Below are 17,750 nucleotides of genomic sequence, written 5' to 3' on the forward strand. Positions count from 1 at the left end.
AATAGTGCCCTTCTCAGTCCAGGTCGGGTAAGCCTCTACCCAACTGGAATATGAACACACAAAGACCAAGACTTACTTATAGCCCCGGGATCAGGGCATCTCAGTAAAATCTACTTCCAGGTCCTCAAAAGGTGTTCCTCCCACACTCTGGACTCCAGGAGGGGCCCGTGGCCCATCATGGGTTGTTTCGAGCATATACCTCATATCGTTCACACACTACTCGAGAGAAATACCGGCCCAATGTGGTTTCAAGAGCTGTTTGGCCGATATGGGTCCTCTGATGAAATTGTCTGACAGAGGCTGGGCTAGGGCCTCAGAAATTGCTATTTGCCCGTCTTCAGACTTCCACCATCCACTAGGGAGGTAACTCTCATTTTCAGTCTTAAACCATCCTCATGCTGTGAAGCGACTGGGAACAGGGTGGCAGTCAGAGTTGTTGGTTCTGTTACCTTCTCGGAGGCCACGAGCTCTGCTTCACAATCCACTGTGCAGTTTCCCTGAGCAGTCGCATGTCTTCTTTTTGATGTCCCCAGCAATGCATGACTGCCACCCTCTTAGGGGGCCATACGGCATCTAGGACTTCAAGGATCTCCTTTCCATATTTTATGTCTTTTCCCCAAGTTGATTAGGCCTTTTTCTTTATATAAGGCCCCACATACTCCTGCTGCTAGCTGGAGGGCTTGAGTCAGTGCAATGAGCTCTGCTTTGTGGGCTGAGGTTCCTCTAGGCAGAGGTTTTGCCTCAATGGTGGGATGTAGGATAACCACAGCATATCCTGCATCCATGACTTCAATGCAATCGTGGAACTCGCAAACCTGGCATCGGGTAGATGGAATGGGTATCAAGCAGACAACCTGTTTTCTTTCCAGGCTGACTTGGTGTTGCCCCTGAGATACGTGGAAGCCAAGGTAAACCTTATAGCCAGCTTCCCATAAGAGGGTGAGGAGCATTTGTGCTCCCTCCATACATTCTTGTGTTTACCCTGCCAGAAGTAGACCATCTACGTACTGGAGCAGAACACAGCCATTCTGGTCCACTCGGAAAGCTTTTAGGTCAGAAGCTAGTGCTGTTCCGAAAATGGTTGGAGAGTTTTTAAAACCTTGAGGCAATCTAGTCCAAGTTATCTGGCCATTCTCAGGATTTTCCCACTAAAAGGTGAAGATCGGCTGGCTCTAAGGGGCCAGGCGTATGCAGAAAAAGGCATCCTTAAGATCCAGACATGAGAAGAAGGTTGCATCTGTGGGGATGAGTCCCAGGAGGGTGTACGGGTTGGGGATGACTGGGTGCAGGATGACCGATAATCGTCGGTCCCTGGTTTTTGGACCAGTAGGAGAGGCATATTCCATGGTGACTGGCATAGCCGAAGGATCCCATACTTAATGAGCTCTCCAGTTTCTGGGGCCTTGGGTGGTGGTCGTGTTGGCTGGTACCATCCTCGGAACACTTGGCCTCTTCCTCTTGAGCTTGGAGCAGGCTGGTAACTCCCCAACTGTTGGGGGCACTCGTTTTTCCAGTGACCCTTTTGGTGGCACTGAGCACACTGGTCCCGCCCCAACCTCATTTCTGAGTAAGGTAGTTCTTCTGGTGGCCTTCTCCTCTGGCCCCATCCCCAGCCTGTTGGGTCACCTCTCCGGGAGTGTCCTGAGTAGCAGAGAGCAGATCTACTTACTTTCTCACTTTTCGGTCTGCTTCCCATTGGGCTTCTTGGTCTCAGTTGACAAACACTTTCGTTGCCACCTCTAACAACTGATTGGTGTTCATACCAGCAAAGCCCTCCAATTTTTGCAGTTTGCGCCAGATGTCTCTCTGGGCCTGACTGATAAAAGCTGCATTAACCATCCTCTGGTTTTTGGCTGCTTCTGGGTCAAAGGGGTTGTAAAAGTGAAATGCCTCACATAGCCTCTCAGAATTGGCTTGGGCTTTCCTCGGGTCCCTGGACTATCTCCGAGACCTTACTCATATTCATGGCTTTCTTCCTTCCTTCTTTTAGACCACCAAGGAGGGCCCCCTGATAGCGTTCGAGCATCTGGAGTCCCCTGTCCTCATTAGGGTCTCATTAGGGGACCTCCTCAGAGAATGCTTTGGGGCAGTTTAAGGTCCCTGCTGGGGTTATGTTCCTCTATCCACTTTAAAGCAGCCTGAGTGACTCGCTGGCGTTCCTCTGTAGGGTCAGGAGCTGCTGGCAGCAATTGGCCCAGGTGGGCTTATCATGGCCTGAGCTTCTCTGTGAAGGAAGCAATATGATTTTTCATAGTATATAGGGCCCTGTGTTTCATGCAGGGGTAATTGGAGGGCCTCTCTCGTAGAAACTGCTGCTTTTGGTTGGGTTCCGGTTGGGCCATAGGGGGGTCAGGACAGGGGATGGCAGAGAATCTACAGAGGTCAACGAGGACGGGGTGTCAGTGGATCCCAGGCTGTTTTCATGTGGACTTGGAGACAAGGGTTCCGGGAAGGTAGCCAGCTGTTCTGGGGCCCTTGGTAAGCGTGGATAAATGGGAGCATATGGAGGTGGGGTATCCTCTGGCTCACTTGGCAAGATTGGTTTCTTTTCTTTAGGTCAGCATTTGGAGGTTGCAGTGGCCCAGGCCAACATTACTCTGCAATTCTTTTCTAGACAGGCTCTCAACCAACGGGGTTGGGTCAGGACCACAGCCTGCCAACTATAAGGAAATTAATCTGAATGGCTGGGATTCCCTGCAATAACTTGATAGACCCTGGCTATGACTGCCTTATCCAGGGAACCTTCTGATGGCCACCCCACATCAAATGAGGGCCAGTCTAGCTCACAAAAAGTACGAAGTTTCTGGGGGGTGGGCTTCACACCAAAATCTCTTGAAAAGCCTTCCTTAAAATTCTTTATCATACATCCTAAGAGGGTCTGCTTACTCTCTTGTCCACCCATATTCCACCCATGTGACAGTGACGCACATGTGTTGAGGGACTCACTTCGTCCGTCTCTGGCTGCTCCCCCCTTGCAGGGGTATTTCAGGCACCTCTTAGCAATTGGTGTGTTAGTATAAACTCCAGCTCAGAACTCTGGAGTAGATTCCTCACGGAGATCCGGTGATACCACCCTAAGTCGTATGAGGTTCGCCGCCGAACCGCAGATGAGGGCTCAACCCTCACTTTGCGGCAAGGCCACATCTCATTCACACTGAAGCACTCATCATTCACACATCACCCTCCGCCCAAATAAACCCGAGAGATCATGGTTTCATCTCCCTCCAGAGTCTACTCAGGTAACTTTGGGAGCTGATCAGACTCCTCTTCTGCCTCTTTAGGAGCAGGTCAGAAACCTAGACCTGGGTCCTCTCCAGTCTGTTGGGCAGTGCTCCTGTGCTGGTTCCTGCGCCTCACCAGGTTCTGTTGTGCTCTCAGAGCTGCCATCCCGGCCTGCTGGAAGTCGTTTTCGCCTATGGACAACAGGTCCACTGTTGCCAGGTGGAGTCCGCTTCTCCGAGTCCCGGTGGCCAAACCCCAATGACAAAGGAGGTGAAAACTCACCATCTCTGGTCCTGGACAAGTCCCCGGAAATATTGTAGGATACTCAGAGAGACGGGACACTGAGGCAATAAGCAGGAAGTAGCGTTTATTGGTGCTGGCATTGGCTCAGCAGATTCACATCCAAAGGCTTAGCCCCGATCGAAGAGGGGCTTTCCCTTTTATACGCATCTTATACTTCCTCATAGTTACAGACTTGCAAGTTCTTTCTATGTAAGAAAAGTGTATTTTGATTCATTGGCAGGCCATAGAGGAAGTGAATAATTTTCAGCAGTCCCAGTCCTAGGAAGCATCCTAGGAAACCGTTAGTTCGGGCCTCGCTACCACACCACATTGTCTTGATTTCTGTTGCTTTGAAGATTTCAAAATAGGGATGTCTCCAACTTTGCAAACATTCTCTGAATACTAGATGTTACCCCCATTTTACAAATGAGGAAACTGAGGAAACTTAAGTTTAGCTTTCCCACAGACACAAAAATATTTGGTGGTTGCCCCAGGGTTCATACTCAAATCTATATAAATCTAAAGCTGACCAGCTGGCTATGCTCCTTCTATAATCTAGTCCCAATCTACCTCCCAGACTTAATTTATGCTAATCTCCCAATGTACCCTAAAACATCTCCTATGCTTTTCTGCCTCCAAACTTCTGCTCCTATTGTTCTAAGGATCTGAAATGCTCTGCCCTCCATCTGTTTCATAAAATTCTAATTCACAAAACCTTCACTTTCACTTAGTAAAGTGATCCCTCTTTTCACTCTTTTTCCTCAGTATTATAAGCCTCTCTCATGGTTCTTATTCCACATTATATCTTGTAATAAAGCTATTTATGTATATGTGTTATTTCCCTTCCTAGGTTAAGGATGAGGACCATGTCTCATTCAACTTTGTATCTCTCCAAAGCCCTAATACAGTACCTTTCACATGGTGGGTACTAACTTAATATTTTGAATGAATAAGTGAATTCTAACATTACCTCTATTAGAGTGGGCAATAAGAATGTATAGGTATGTGTTAGGATTGGGGGTGGGGCTTTGAGGTCGTAGCAAGGTTGTAGGAATATCTATCTTAATCCAGAGAGTGTGATGAGAAGGACAGGTGAGACAGGGTGTGGTAGGGTGTCAGCCCAAACAGAAAGCTGATGTTAATCACTCTTTGACAACAGAGAAACCTCCAATTGTGAGGTATTGTGTGTAGACAAGTAATATTTGCCAATGAATAGGAAATAAAGCAAGTGACTTAATAAGCCCCAAACTGAGTTTATTGTGGTATAGATCAGGTGATAACAAATAACTCCAATATATTCAAGTAAAGTCTGATATAACCTAGAATATGTAAAATACAACACCAGGGCAAAAAGCTGCTCTAAGGTTGGCAAGTCCCCAACAGAAAATAGGAAAATGAGACATTTATCTCTTAAAAACAGCATGCCAATCCTCACAACCCCCTTTCCATGTTCCCAACCACTTCTCTGATTTGCCCATTCTTGCACCATTTCAAGTCATTAACACCTCGCCATTTCTTAGCCCAAATTACTGGATAAGGAGTTTTTTTCAGAATAAGGTACCATTCTTCTCAGCGCCATATGGTTCAAGTCAAAAGGTATAATTTTATCACAAAGGAAACTGTTAGGGACTCCAGGCTGTGGAAAGACTGATACCAAAGGCTCTTGCCATGCATTAAATATAGAATCCTGTCTCTAGAAGATACCTGTGGCTAAGATCACAGAAATGAGTCGCATCATAAAGGAGCTCCTATTCAGCTTAGAATCTTTACCTGGACAATTGAATGTAAGTTTCAAAGTTGACAATAAAAAGACATGGCATCAGCAAAGTAATTTCATCACTACCTCCCTCTTTTCTAGACATCCAGTCAGAATCTGGCCCAGCTATTTAAACACCACCATCTACTTTCTCTTCCAATTGCCTCTTATCCAGCTGGCAGGAGCTTCCCAGAAACATGATATAGTAGGCACTACAGTATACTGGCTGCTTGTTAGGGTTGGAATAGACCTGTTCAGGTTTGAGAGACATGAAAGGGTTAGCTCCATAAGCAGTGATGTGTATGTCCAGGTCCACCAGAATCTGCAAAGAGGCTGCCAACTCCTGACGGCTATGGGAGACAGATAAGAAAAATTGCTGTGGTAATTATGAGAGAGCAAGGAGAGAAACTGCTCAGAACTCAACATTTCTAAACTCATCAAGCCCAAAAATTACCTAAGGCTGCACAAGACAAGGGCTATCCCTCCCTCCCAAACGTTTCACTAATTATCTGATTAACCAACATAGACCTCTGTTACAAGGAGATGAGAAAGCCAAATGTGGGAAGAAAGAAAATCCTCATCAGAAAGCAAAAGATGAGCAAGGGGGAGAGAAATAAGCTCAACTATATAATGAGACATATGAGTGAGTCAGGGAGGTATCACAAAGAGGTTAAAACCTGTAAACAGTGATCAATGTTGGGATCTCATAATCACGAAGTAGCAGAAGGGTGGGCAGCCAAGCCTCCATCAAATCTGGGGAAGCATGGAAACCTATAGAAGAAAAATTGAGAAGGAAAAAGAATGACATGAGAGTAGAGAGGGGAAATGCTAAGATAGACCCCAAGAGAGGGATTTCTTTGATTATGTCCACCCAAACCCTCGCCTTGCTCACTGCTCATGCTCATTTACCACTATCACCCACTCCAGGTTCTTCACTGAAAAATTCTGAACCCGGATGTTGCACATAGGGCTAATTAATGATCAGCAAAGTCATCATTATATTGTGTTTAACCTGACAAAATGAATGGGGTTCCAAAAATAGAAGATCCAAGAGAGAGAATGGAAAATTCCCAGAGGACACACCCAGTATTCCCCTGGACCAATGACTTACCTGGGTGGAATGCTACTACCATATCTGGATGGGCGGTCTGCCCAGTCTCTACCTGCTCCTCCCAGAAGTTGTGATAGAGGCCTTTATGGCCACTAAGCTGAACTGTGCCAGGTTCCAAGGGTGAACTTGAGGTACTCTCTGAAAAGCCAGCAGCTACATCTACACCCACCATGATTATACGGAGGCCAAGGTGTCCGGGAAACATGTAACCAAGCTCATCATAGTCCCCAGGGCGAGTGAGGAATGTCTCCACATGGGAAGCACCAACTACATGCAGTGTGCTTCCTCCAATCTTCTTAACATTTATCCCCAAGGCCCGAAGCCCAAGGCCCAGCGTCAAGGGCCGTGACAGGACATCTGTTAGCAGCCGCTTCAAAGAGCCCTGCAGGACATCTAGGTCTGGCCTTGGCCGTCCTACACTGGCCCACAAGGTGGTCATGGCATGACTACCCAGCACAGCATCCAATGTAGCATCTAGCTGTAAACGCCGCATAGAAAACCAGGTGTCCCAGCCCTGCACAACTTCAGTCAGCTGTGGCCAAGGTCCTGAGGGTAGGACAAAATCACCTGCAGGAAAGAAGGAATAAGAAGTGACCTAATTCTTCCTCGGTTTCACTATTCCCTCTATGTTCACTCTCCCAACCTGTGACCAGGAATGCCCCACTCCCCTTTCCCACTCAGCTCATGTTTTCCTCATAATAACATGTTTTCATCTTTCTTCAAGTATGACCAACTTTGACCATTCTGGCTGAGTTCCCCAATACCAACCACTCCACCTGTGACCAGAAGCCATTCCATGAGTCGGTCCACCACTATAAGACACAGCTCTTGACAAACCTTCCGGTGTGCTGGCCAGTCTGACCTTTGGCATTCGGGGCCACAGTAATAGACATTTCTGCACCTGAGAGAATGAGTCCGAGAAATAGATGTTCCTAAATCTCAAAGGTGATTGCGGGATATCTGGGGAAGGGAACTGATATTCTTGCACATAGGAAGAAAGATTACTGGGTAAAGAAGGTAGAGAGAGGAATGACAGCTGATGCACCAAATTTGGGGACTCCATTTTGCAGAGGAGGCAGGAGAGACTGGAAATGTAATTTTCCTCTTGGGTCAGAGTGACACCTCAGTCTCTAATTGCAATGACTCACTTTTTACAACTCTTATAGAAAACAGTTTGCGGCTGCCCTCTTATCATGGTTATGGCTCAACTCCAACCTCCCCAGAACAGATTATGGTCTTACCCCTTGAGTACTCAAGAGGAAGAAGATAGAATTGTACTGTGGTCTCTGTCTGACCTCCATATAACACTAAAAATAAGCAAGAGCCCGAACCTTTTATAATCTCTCTCTGGTCTGGATAATACAAAATGAGGAGTGGGAATTAAGATATTCTGAAAATTCTCAGACCTTTTTCTCCCACAGGATCATTTCTGGGTATCCCTCCTATTAGCCTCTGTCTAGTCACCTCTTGCAGTGCCGGAGGACCTTGGAGTCTGAAAGGCCACTAGGGAGTGCTCTACAGTGAGCACAGAATTTGAATGTGTCCTCCATCTTCTGAAACATTTCTTGAAGGCATCGAAATCCAAAGCCTGATGCAGGAGTACCCCCATCTACCACCAACCTGCAGAGACAGCATGAGGAAGGAGTGGTAATAAGAAAAATAGCTCTCAAATTTCTCATGATCCCTACCTTGCCTCCTATATATTTCCATCTACTCCCATGTCTCCTACTCCCATGATTTATCACTTACAAAAAAATTATAGTTCTTAAATTTCTAGAAATAAAACTGGCAAAGGTCAGTATGAGAGAATCCCTCATTGCAAATACCCCATAATCCCCAAGTTATACTCCCTCTCCACCTTTTGAAATCACTTCTACCAGAGACAATGTACTGCTCTTCCACAGAGTCACTCACTTGTATTCTTCATAGCTTTTCATGTTCAGCTTTTGAAGAATCACCTGGGATAGGCCAGGAACATTATTCTCCAAGGAGGAGAAGCCAAGTGCATCAATGCTAGGGCCAGGTTTTGAGAGGGTCAAAGGCACAGGGGTCACATCTGTGGGCAGAGTCACAACCATGGGAGCCACTGATGAGGTGGGTTTCTTGTGCCTTCGTCGCCGGGGCCGTGGAGCCATGGCCTGTCCACTGATACCTAGGTACTATATGTAGACAACCTATGGAATGAAATTTTGCAAGTTGGACACATATGGTGTGTTTTCACATGTCTGACCTTTTACTTCTCATTCCAGTCTCTCCAGACCCAGGTATCAGTAAAACTTATTTCATATCTACTGATTTGGTTATGGCTCAACTCCAACCTCCCCAGAACAGATTATGGTCTTACCCCTTGAGTACTCAAGAGGAAGAAGATAGAATTGTACTGTGGTCTCTGTCTGACCTCCATATAACACTAAAAATAAGCATTTTTCACAGTTGTGAAAAATGGGGAAAATAATTATACATGAAGTTCTATATATAATATAAATATATATGTAAGTAATGCAAAGAAAAAAGTCTGGCAGGGCTCATATAAAACCAATAACAGTGATTAACTCTGAAGGGAAAAGGCACTGGGATAGGAACTGAGTTAGTCAAAGGGGATTTTTGACTTACCTGTAATGTTTGACTTTTTTATACAAAAGAATATATTCACATATTATTAGTGTATTTTAAAAATCAACTTTAAAGAAAAGAAAAAGCAACAGAAATTTTGGCCACCCAAAACTCCATCAAATTGGAGAATTAGTCAATCTAATCTAGTTGGCAAAGTAAAACATTCACTTTAAAAGACCCATTAACACATATATAAGCAATAAGCCAAGAAATAGAAATTAAATGCAGTACAAAATGTTAACAATGCTAAGAGGTATATATTCAAAGCAAGTAATGCAAATTTTGAGAAAAATTGCCTAAAGAAGTGAGTTTTGAAGTAGAGCTAAGTCTACACCCACCCACTACCTAGCAGGAACTCTGTGATGTACTCTTTCTCTGGCCTCTCTCGTTCCTTCCACAAGGGCTGAGTAAACAAAAGAGACTACACTGGGAAAAATAAAAACATTCATTCATTCAATAAATATTTATTGATAAACAAATAAAATCATTTGCAAAACACTATAATGGAAAAATTAGGAAAAATATACTTAACATCTAAATATAGAGGGAATAAATGTAAACTATAGTTTAGGATAGCATATATATCTTATAAGTGAAACTAAAGCATAATGGGAGATCAGAAGAAGAAAGTCTTTTCAGTTGGTGATCTATAGGAAGACTTTTTGCCGCAGAGAACAGCTAGAATAGACCATGAAAGAAGGTATTAATTTGAATACAAAGAGAGAGGAAAAACGAAATTCTAAACACAGACAAGAGTTTGAGCATAGAAATGTAGATGGGAACATTCTGGGAATTAATGAAATAGAATAATTTGAGCTTGATTATTGAGTCTAAAGACCTAAATATAAGAGCTAAAACTACAAAGTCTTATTAGAATACATAAGGGAAGAACTTCATGATATTGGATTAGCCAAGTCTTTGGATATGACACCAAAAATAAAAGCAACAAAAGAAAAATAAATTGGACTACATCAAAATGTAAGACTTTTGTGCATCAAAGAGTGAAATGAAACCCATAGAATGGGAGAAAATATTGGCAAATCATATATCTGATGAAAGATTAATATCCTGAACATGTGAAGAACTCCTAAAACTCAACACTACCACCAAACAACCCAATTAAAAAACGGGCAAAAGATCTGAACAGACATTTCTCCAAAGAAAATATACAAATTGCCTAAAAAAAAAAAAAAAAAAAAAATTTTCTCTTGTATTGTGATTAAATACAATCCAGAGATAAATTTGGGGAGAATAACCCAAATAACCACATTAAAAGATGTTCAATATCACTAAGTAAATGCAAATCAAAACCATGAGAAACCACCTCACACCCATTAGGATGGATATTATCAAAAAAATAAAAATAAAAAATAACGTGTTGGTGAAGATGTGGAAAAATTGGAACCTTTGTGTTATGATGGTAGGAATGTAAAATAGTATAGCTGCTATGGAAAACATTATGGTGACTCTGCAAAAAAACATAAAATTACCATATGACCCAGCAATTTCACTCCTAGGTATATACCCAAAATAACTGGAAACAGGTATTCAAAAAAATGCTTATACGCAGGTATTCACAGCGCCACTATTCACAATAGCCAAAAAGTAGAAACAACGCAGAAGTCCACCAACAGATGAATGAATAAATTGGGATATGTATACAATAAAATATTATTAGCCATAAAAAGAAATGAAGTACTGATATAATCTCAACATTATATGCTAGGTGAAAAAAGCCAGAAATAAAGGTCACGAGTTATATGATCCCATTTATATAAGATATCAAGAAGAGGTAAATCCTGAGACAAAACAGATTTGCGGCTGCCGGGGGCTGGGTGTAAGGGAGAATGGAGAGTAACTACTTAATGGTTATGGGGTTTTCTTTTGGGGTCATGAAAATATTTTGGAACTAGATAGAGGTGGTGCTTATACAACGTGAATGTTCTAAATACCACTGAATTGCTCACTTTAAAAAAATTAATTTTATTTGAATTTCACCTCAGTTAAAAAAGTATCCATAAAGATTAGGAAAATAATACAATATTAACCTTAACTGCCTCTGGGGACAGGTAAATAAGAAAGGCTAAAAATACTAACAGTGGTTGGCTTTACTGTGAATGAGGTAACTATTAAAGTTCAAATCAGGGATCATGTTTTATTACAAAGATGGTCTGACATTTAATCCTTCCAGATCAGATTAGGAAAAAAACTCTAGAATCATCATTCAGCTGAGATGTAGGTGGCAGAACAAACAAACAAACAAACAAACAAACAAAAAATCCTCCTAGAATCATCCAGCTAATAACCATTATGTTACAATATGGCTCTTGTAAACCTGTCCTCAGGTTGATGAAGAATCTATATTTTCCTTTGTATTTTCTTTCTCCTCATCCTTTCATTCCTCCCCTTTAATCTCTCCCCTCATCCTACAGTGAATGGTTTCAGAATTCACAGAACAGAGATAGCTAAGCTCATCTGCATACCATATCTTCTAAATTGTTATAAAGAAGAAATTAGACCTAATGATAGATTATTTTAGGATTTAAGGGTCATGTCCCTTTACTAAAGGGTGGATGGAATTGTCTTCTCACCCTCTGATCCCATTTCCAACACTGACCTGACTCTTCCCTGTATTTTTCAACCACACATAATCACTGCATTTCTAGAAGCATTTATCTGCTCTATCTACCCAGCCCCCTCATGCAAGATAATACCTTAAACCTTGAAAGAATGGACTCCTGTTTACTGGTAGGGAGAAAAAGTATCTGATTTGAGACAACTCAAGAGTCTTAAATCCCAGGAATAATAATACATCCCTGATGTTCAGCCAAAAGCCTTTATGTTGCAATCAATGGGAGCTGATTAAGACCAGAAAGATACTGCCTTATTTATCTGCCTTTCCAAAGAGAGGTCTTCTTCCAATGGAAGCTTAATCTTGGCTCTCCAGGGGTTGGTTAAACTGGCTTAAAGTCAAGGGATCACACAGCATGGAGAGGAGTGGTAGGGTGAAATCTCTGATGTCGTAGTTTTCCTCTGTGTCTAGAGTGGGTTCATGATACAAATAAGTTAGTTTGCTGGCAAGAAGGTAAGAAGGTAGGAATAAGGAGCCAAGTCTTTGCACTTGCATCTAGATATATTGTCAGGCTCATGTTTGAGTTTGCGTACATCAGTCCCAGAGTCAGTTTCCCTAGATGTTAAGCCCCTACAATGAGCCCTCAAATCTTCCAAGTTCAAGGTGGGGTGGGAGGAAGATTGAGGGAAATAAAGGCAAAAAACAAGACAAAGGAGAAATTGGAAATAATTATATATAGTAAGCTTTCAGAATTTTTCAGAGTTCAGAGTCCACCCCACCTTGAAAGGGAATCATTTTAACTTTTTTCTAGCCATCCCCAGTGACTCGAACTCTAATTTATTGCCAGTATATGAGAAAATACCAAAACCAAGTAGAGGAAAGGAGACATGAACTGGAGAGCCTAGAAAACCTTCTATCCTTCAACTCCAAATTCCCTAAAATATTAGCCTATTCCCAGGCCTAGGTCTCTTATCTTTACTCTTCCTTATCACCAAAAGCCTTAAGTTTCACCTAAACCACACTCATCTTCTCACCATCTGCTGACCAGGAAGGCCCATCTAATTTTCTCTAATTCACCAGCAGATACAAAATGTCTTTGGAGAGCTAAGGAAGAGGAGTAAAGCTAGTAGCCATTGCAGATCCTCAAATGGGTTTGAGAAAGAGAAAGAGAAAAAGGAGAAATACATTAGGAACATTGCTATCACTCACACATTCAGCTGCTTAATCAGTGATTAACACTCCCTGGGGTGATAAATGCTTTACTCAATAAACTAAACGAGCAAAGTGGTTGATGGAAAAGTAACTTACCCTGCTAAGCCCTCGGCTTCCTTTCTTCTCTATTTCTTCCAAGTGAAATGAATGCTTGATCTCCTTAGATCTAGGTTGTGGCTGACTTGCAGCTGTCCCTTCCTATCACTTGCCTTTCCAAACTGTTGAAATGCTGGGTATCTGTGATTAGGTGTGCCCTGCCAACAAGGTAAGGAAGGACCTGGTCCCCTGCCCATGAACTTCTCTCTTTCTGACCTTCCTTCTCTGCCAAGAAGGCTCAGAACTCTGTCAACACTCCCAAACTCACCAAAGGCCAGGCAGGTTAAGGAAAGATGAATATTACTTCTTCCTGGGTCTAAGGCAGCATTATTACTGCTCTCAGTCCACGGCGTCAAGGAAAAACCCTTGGGATTAATTCAGAAGCCAATATTTGGTTGGAAAAGGCAAGCACTAGCCCCGGAACCCCTGGGTTTCTGGATGTCAATGTAGACCCAGGGTGAGTCCAAGTCCAAAGCCTTTTTTAGCATAAGAAACTGCTCAAACACAACCCAACCATAACCAATCTAGGCATAAGTACAAACAAAATATCCAAAAAAGGATAGAAATGGTACAGAAGGAAATCAATTGTAAGGAAAACATCCAGAATTAATTTGTAAAATTCACTTTCCCTAAAAGGACAGCAAGACACTTTCTGAATGAATGTCATTAGAGGCACTTCACCTGTTTATTTCAAAAGAGGACTATAGTAGTCTACCGTATCCACTGGGGGTATGTTCCAAGAAACTGAGGATAGGACTGAACTCTACATAAACTATGTTTTCCTGTATTACTGCAAGTTCTGACTTTATATCTGGCCCCAACTATATATATCACTTACCTGCCTCTGTGAACATTGTCAAACTGGGGAGCAGAACCGCTTGCAATGAGGTCCTGGATGTGGCATAAAATTTACATATGAACAGATGTAGAGAATAGATTCCCAAACTGTAGAAAGCACAAACTACAAGCAGGAAAGGTGGAAGAAAAGTGTTAAGGATGCAAAAAGGAGAAAGAAAAACATTACATAACATTATAAAGAACAGCTGTGGACAAAGGAAAATCAGTTGCAATAGGCAAAAATCCTGAACAAAATAGGGTGGATCCACTTTAAGCAAAGGTCAACTTCAAATGTAACTGGCAGAACATCTAAAGATTTTTGAGTTCTGTTAATAATGGCTCAACTGCACAAGGTATAAGAAATCAGATGGTCTTTTCTAACTCAGAAGTGTCATCTTTGGATATAAAAGGAGATACTATACAGAAAAAAATTGGTATCGAATATTTACTTTTACCTTCACTACTACTTGCTCTGGTAGATACAATTTGTATTCATCACGGGTTATATTAAAAAAAAACAACTTAAAAATACTTCTATGGTTCACTGTGAAACTAGTTAAGAAGACTAGAAAGAGGTTCCTATTCAACAGGTAGGAAGTGTGATCTGTGAAGCACTGGGTGACAGTCTACCACTCTTCATGTATACCACTTTTTCTCAGTTCCGTTCCTTTCTCTTACTTTCTCCTTTTTGTTACCATTAACACAAAATCCTTCTTAGTTTGCTAATGACGCTTTATATTTACCCATGATTCCCACAAACACTATAGTGATAGACCTATGTGCTAAGGAAGTTACTGGTACTGATATACTAGTTAAGCTGCTAAGTCAGAGGTGCAGTTTTCAGAAAACAATAACATCAAGAAGAATCTTTAAGGTATGCAGTGCATAGTAACTTTAAAGTCAGTTCATGGACTTTTAATATTATAGTAAGTAGAAGCTGTAATAATCATCAATTTTAGTTCTGTTTGGAATTAGGCAAGTATATGTATCTTGGAATTAGGCAAGTATATGTATCTTGAGCTAAATTAATGCTTTATAATGTGTATCATTACACTTATTATTGAAAGCTGTAATTAAAATTGCTATATGATATTACTATAAAATGTTGAGCAATATCCTAATTTCCCTCAATTGTCAAAATCTGTGTTTATTTTGATCATGACAAAGAAAGAGTATCAGGAAAATGCAATATCACTAATATTTTTTCTTATTGTTAAAACATCCACTAAATTTCCAATACTACTGTAACAAAATTCTAGACAATAACATTTTTCCTTCAATTAAAAATTAAATAAACAGTGATTTTAATTAGATTTAGGCCTATAATAGGCATCCAGTCCTCTACTGCTCAGTTACTAATGTTCATGTAAAAGAGTAACCAAAGTTTAAAAAAAAAAAAGCGAAATTTATGAAGAATTTAATTCATCAAATTACCATGAACTATCCATGAGATAATCTCTGAAGGATATAGCCCAATTCTATTACCAGGATTTTCTGATTGGCATGAGAAGGTCAAATCGGACTACATCTTCCAAATAAAACCCAACACAGAGATAGGAGCAGCGGCCCATGCATGGAATTTATTGTGTGCTACTGTTTATAAAATACTCGAATAGTCCTGCACATGCATAATATTTCCAACTTAGACAGGAGACCATACAGGGTGCACTTTCTGGCAAACAAAACAATAGATGGTTCCGCTGCCTGGAACTCTAAGTTGTATTCCAGGGCATGAGGGAAGCAGGCCACCAAAGCAAAGGGAAATACCAAACTACAGTGGCAATCAATACAGGTCAATAATTGTGAAAAATTAGCACATGGTTCCATTTAGTTTAACCAAGCAGTTCTGTAGCTATCAAAAAAATGTTCAACATGCAGTCTTGACTTTTATGCTTCCACTAACAACTGAATGATTGAACACCATTGTTGCTTCTATGCTGCATTGCTTAATCAAAAACATTTCCAGAACATATTAAAATTTCCTTTGCATCAAAACATAAAAATGATAGAAAGCCAGCAGCAAATCACCCTGGTGGCTATTTAAGCAACTTGAGTACTCACAATAAACTAAAATTTCTCATAACATCTAGGTAACCTACACATGTCGTACCTGTACATCATAGGTCTATATATTAAATATTTGCAAAATGAAAACATGCATACACAAAATACGTCAAGTTTTACAGACATGATTTGAATTAAAATTTACTTTGACAATGTACAAACTTCTTTTAAGGTATCTTAAATGAGTAATTCTGTAATTCTTAATTTTGAAATTTTAGAGGTTTTCCTCTTAAATCTCTGGGGTGTAAATCTCAAAAGACCTGGGCAAAAAGATTTTAGATTTGTATTCAAGTAAGAGAATCTGCCTAGAAATATGTTATATATTCATAATTGAAAAATACCAAGACTATATTACAGAATTAGCCACATTTAAGAACTGTAGACCTGAGGTCATCATTTTGTATAAACGCCAACTGGGTTTCTCAGCATTTTGCTCATAATTCAATATACAGCTTAGTAACCTCAGAAATGTATTTTAAGACCATGCTAATTCATCCTTTAAAGACAATTCATGGGGGGAAAAAAGTCCATGTTAGCTCTTAGGCTTGCATTTGAAGTCATGGTTGAAAACAAAATCTAAGTCTACTGAGGGAAAAAAGAAATCTCATTTGTAAACTTAAATGTGTGAACCACAAGCATAAATGGAGGTGCAGTTGCCCTCCACTGGAAATTGCCCCAAGCCCCCTGCTCACTGCTCTCCACCTTGGCAGCGATGACCCAGTCTTATTAGATAGCACAAACATGTCCCAGGGCCCTCAAGCCTCCATCCAGAAGAGGGCTGGGGTCTCAAAAGCACAATGGTTTCTCCAAAGAGACTGTGACATTTACAGTCAGCTTGGCCGACCCCTCCAGCTCCTCGGGTGATGTGTCCATTTGGGGCTCGAGATGTGAGAGTCCCTGGGAAGCCGTGGGTCACTGGGCACTATGGTTGCCAGTCCCGTGGTTCTCAGTGGCATGTGCGGTGTTCAGAGAATTGAAACCATCTTGCTGTACAGCATCTTTCCGGGGTGGCATTCTCTCATTGATCCTATCCAAACCCTTTGCCTCTTCAAAACTGCAGATTCTATGTGGTGGAGAGAATCCTCGTATTGCTTAACAAAATGCAAATTTGATAAGTCAGTAATTGAAAAACATTTCTGAGATTTCAAAAACAATTAATGAATTAATGATTTTTAAAAAGAAAGAAATTAGCTCTATGTAGCAACTGTTAAATCTTACTTTAACTGAATCCTATCCCATTCTAGATATCCCTTTAAAATGTGAAATGTTTAAATTTAAAATATAAATAAGATAGTTTCATAGATGACAAGTGTTAGCATACCCTTTTAAAGAAATACAAAAATAACCTCCAGGCAATGTTCTCAGGGTCTTAGTCTGATTTCTACTGCACCAATTATCTCCTACCTCAGACCCTAAGATCATCAGTGACTATCACAATAAGGCAGCATCAAGAGTAGGGGCAAGTGAGGAGGCTAAACAAGGTTAATCCTTAACATACAAATCTGTACCAAGATATTGGGAGGAGAAAGAGGTTAAGTTAAAATTTAGCAGATCAGAATTATTTTGGAGGTCAAGGTATCATCACCCCATCACCACCAATATGAAATGAAAAAGGTGGAAAATACCTCCAGGAGTTAGATCTGTGTTTGGCTGATAGCAAAAAAATATTTATAGTTTCCATCTTAGGAGATGTTGTCTTTAATTCACTGGCCATTCAACGCATGTTCATTGGAACCCCCACCCCCGCCCCGCAAAACAAAACAAAACAAAACAAAACAAAATTATCTAGTTGTCATAGTTTCTCATTTACTTCATCTGGAATGATGCATCTTACATTATCAAAAGGTGCATAGAAAAGACCTCCATACTACTGGTTATAATCTGGTTGCTTTAATATGTGTAATCCTTGGGACTCAGAGTCTGTGCAAGTGAACCAAGTAATTGGTTGGGCAGCAAAGCAATTAGCAATGTGTAATGTGAAGCCA

At 41.2% G+C, this 17,750-nt stretch overlaps 2 protein-coding genes across 5 annotated transcripts in view; both read right to left on the bottom strand.

The window, feature by feature from the left end:
• Positions 1 to 4,737: 4,737 nt before the first annotated feature.
• Positions 4,738 to 13,639, bottom strand: MSS51 (MSS51 mitochondrial translational activator). The gene is made up of 7 exons (XM_011355230.2): positions 12,865 to 13,639; positions 8,286 to 8,530; positions 7,836 to 7,991; positions 7,148 to 7,272; positions 6,372 to 6,938; positions 5,938 to 6,031; positions 4,738 to 5,610 (listed from the first exon to the last, which is right to left on the bottom strand). Exons 2-7 carry the CDS (start codon positions 8,504 to 8,506, stop codon positions 5,391 to 5,393), a joined length of 1,383 nt encoding a protein of 460 aa, XP_011353532.1. The 5' UTR covers positions 8,507 to 8,530; positions 12,865 to 13,639; the 3' UTR covers positions 4,738 to 5,390.
• Positions 13,640 to 15,255: 1,616 nt separating this feature from the next.
• The window catches only part of PPP3CB (protein phosphatase 3 catalytic subunit beta), a 43,749-nt gene continuing 41,254 nt past the window's right edge, over positions 15,256 to 17,750 (bottom strand). For all 4 annotated transcript variants that reach the window (XM_011355232.2, XM_011355233.2, XM_011355231.2 and 1 more), the window contains one exon: positions 15,256 to 16,856. In XM_011355232.2, coding sequence (XP_011353534.1) covers positions 16,678 to 16,856 — 179 coding nt within the window. In that variant the 3' untranslated portion in view covers positions 15,256 to 16,677. The remainder of the gene's footprint in view (positions 16,857 to 17,750) is intronic.

Source organism: Pteropus vampyrus, unplaced genomic scaffold, assembly GCF_000151845.1.
Source record: "Pteropus vampyrus isolate Shadow unplaced genomic scaffold, Pvam_2.0 Scaffold20, whole genome shotgun sequence".
Classification (NCBI taxonomy): domain Eukaryota; kingdom Metazoa; phylum Chordata; class Mammalia; order Chiroptera; family Pteropodidae; genus Pteropus; species Pteropus vampyrus.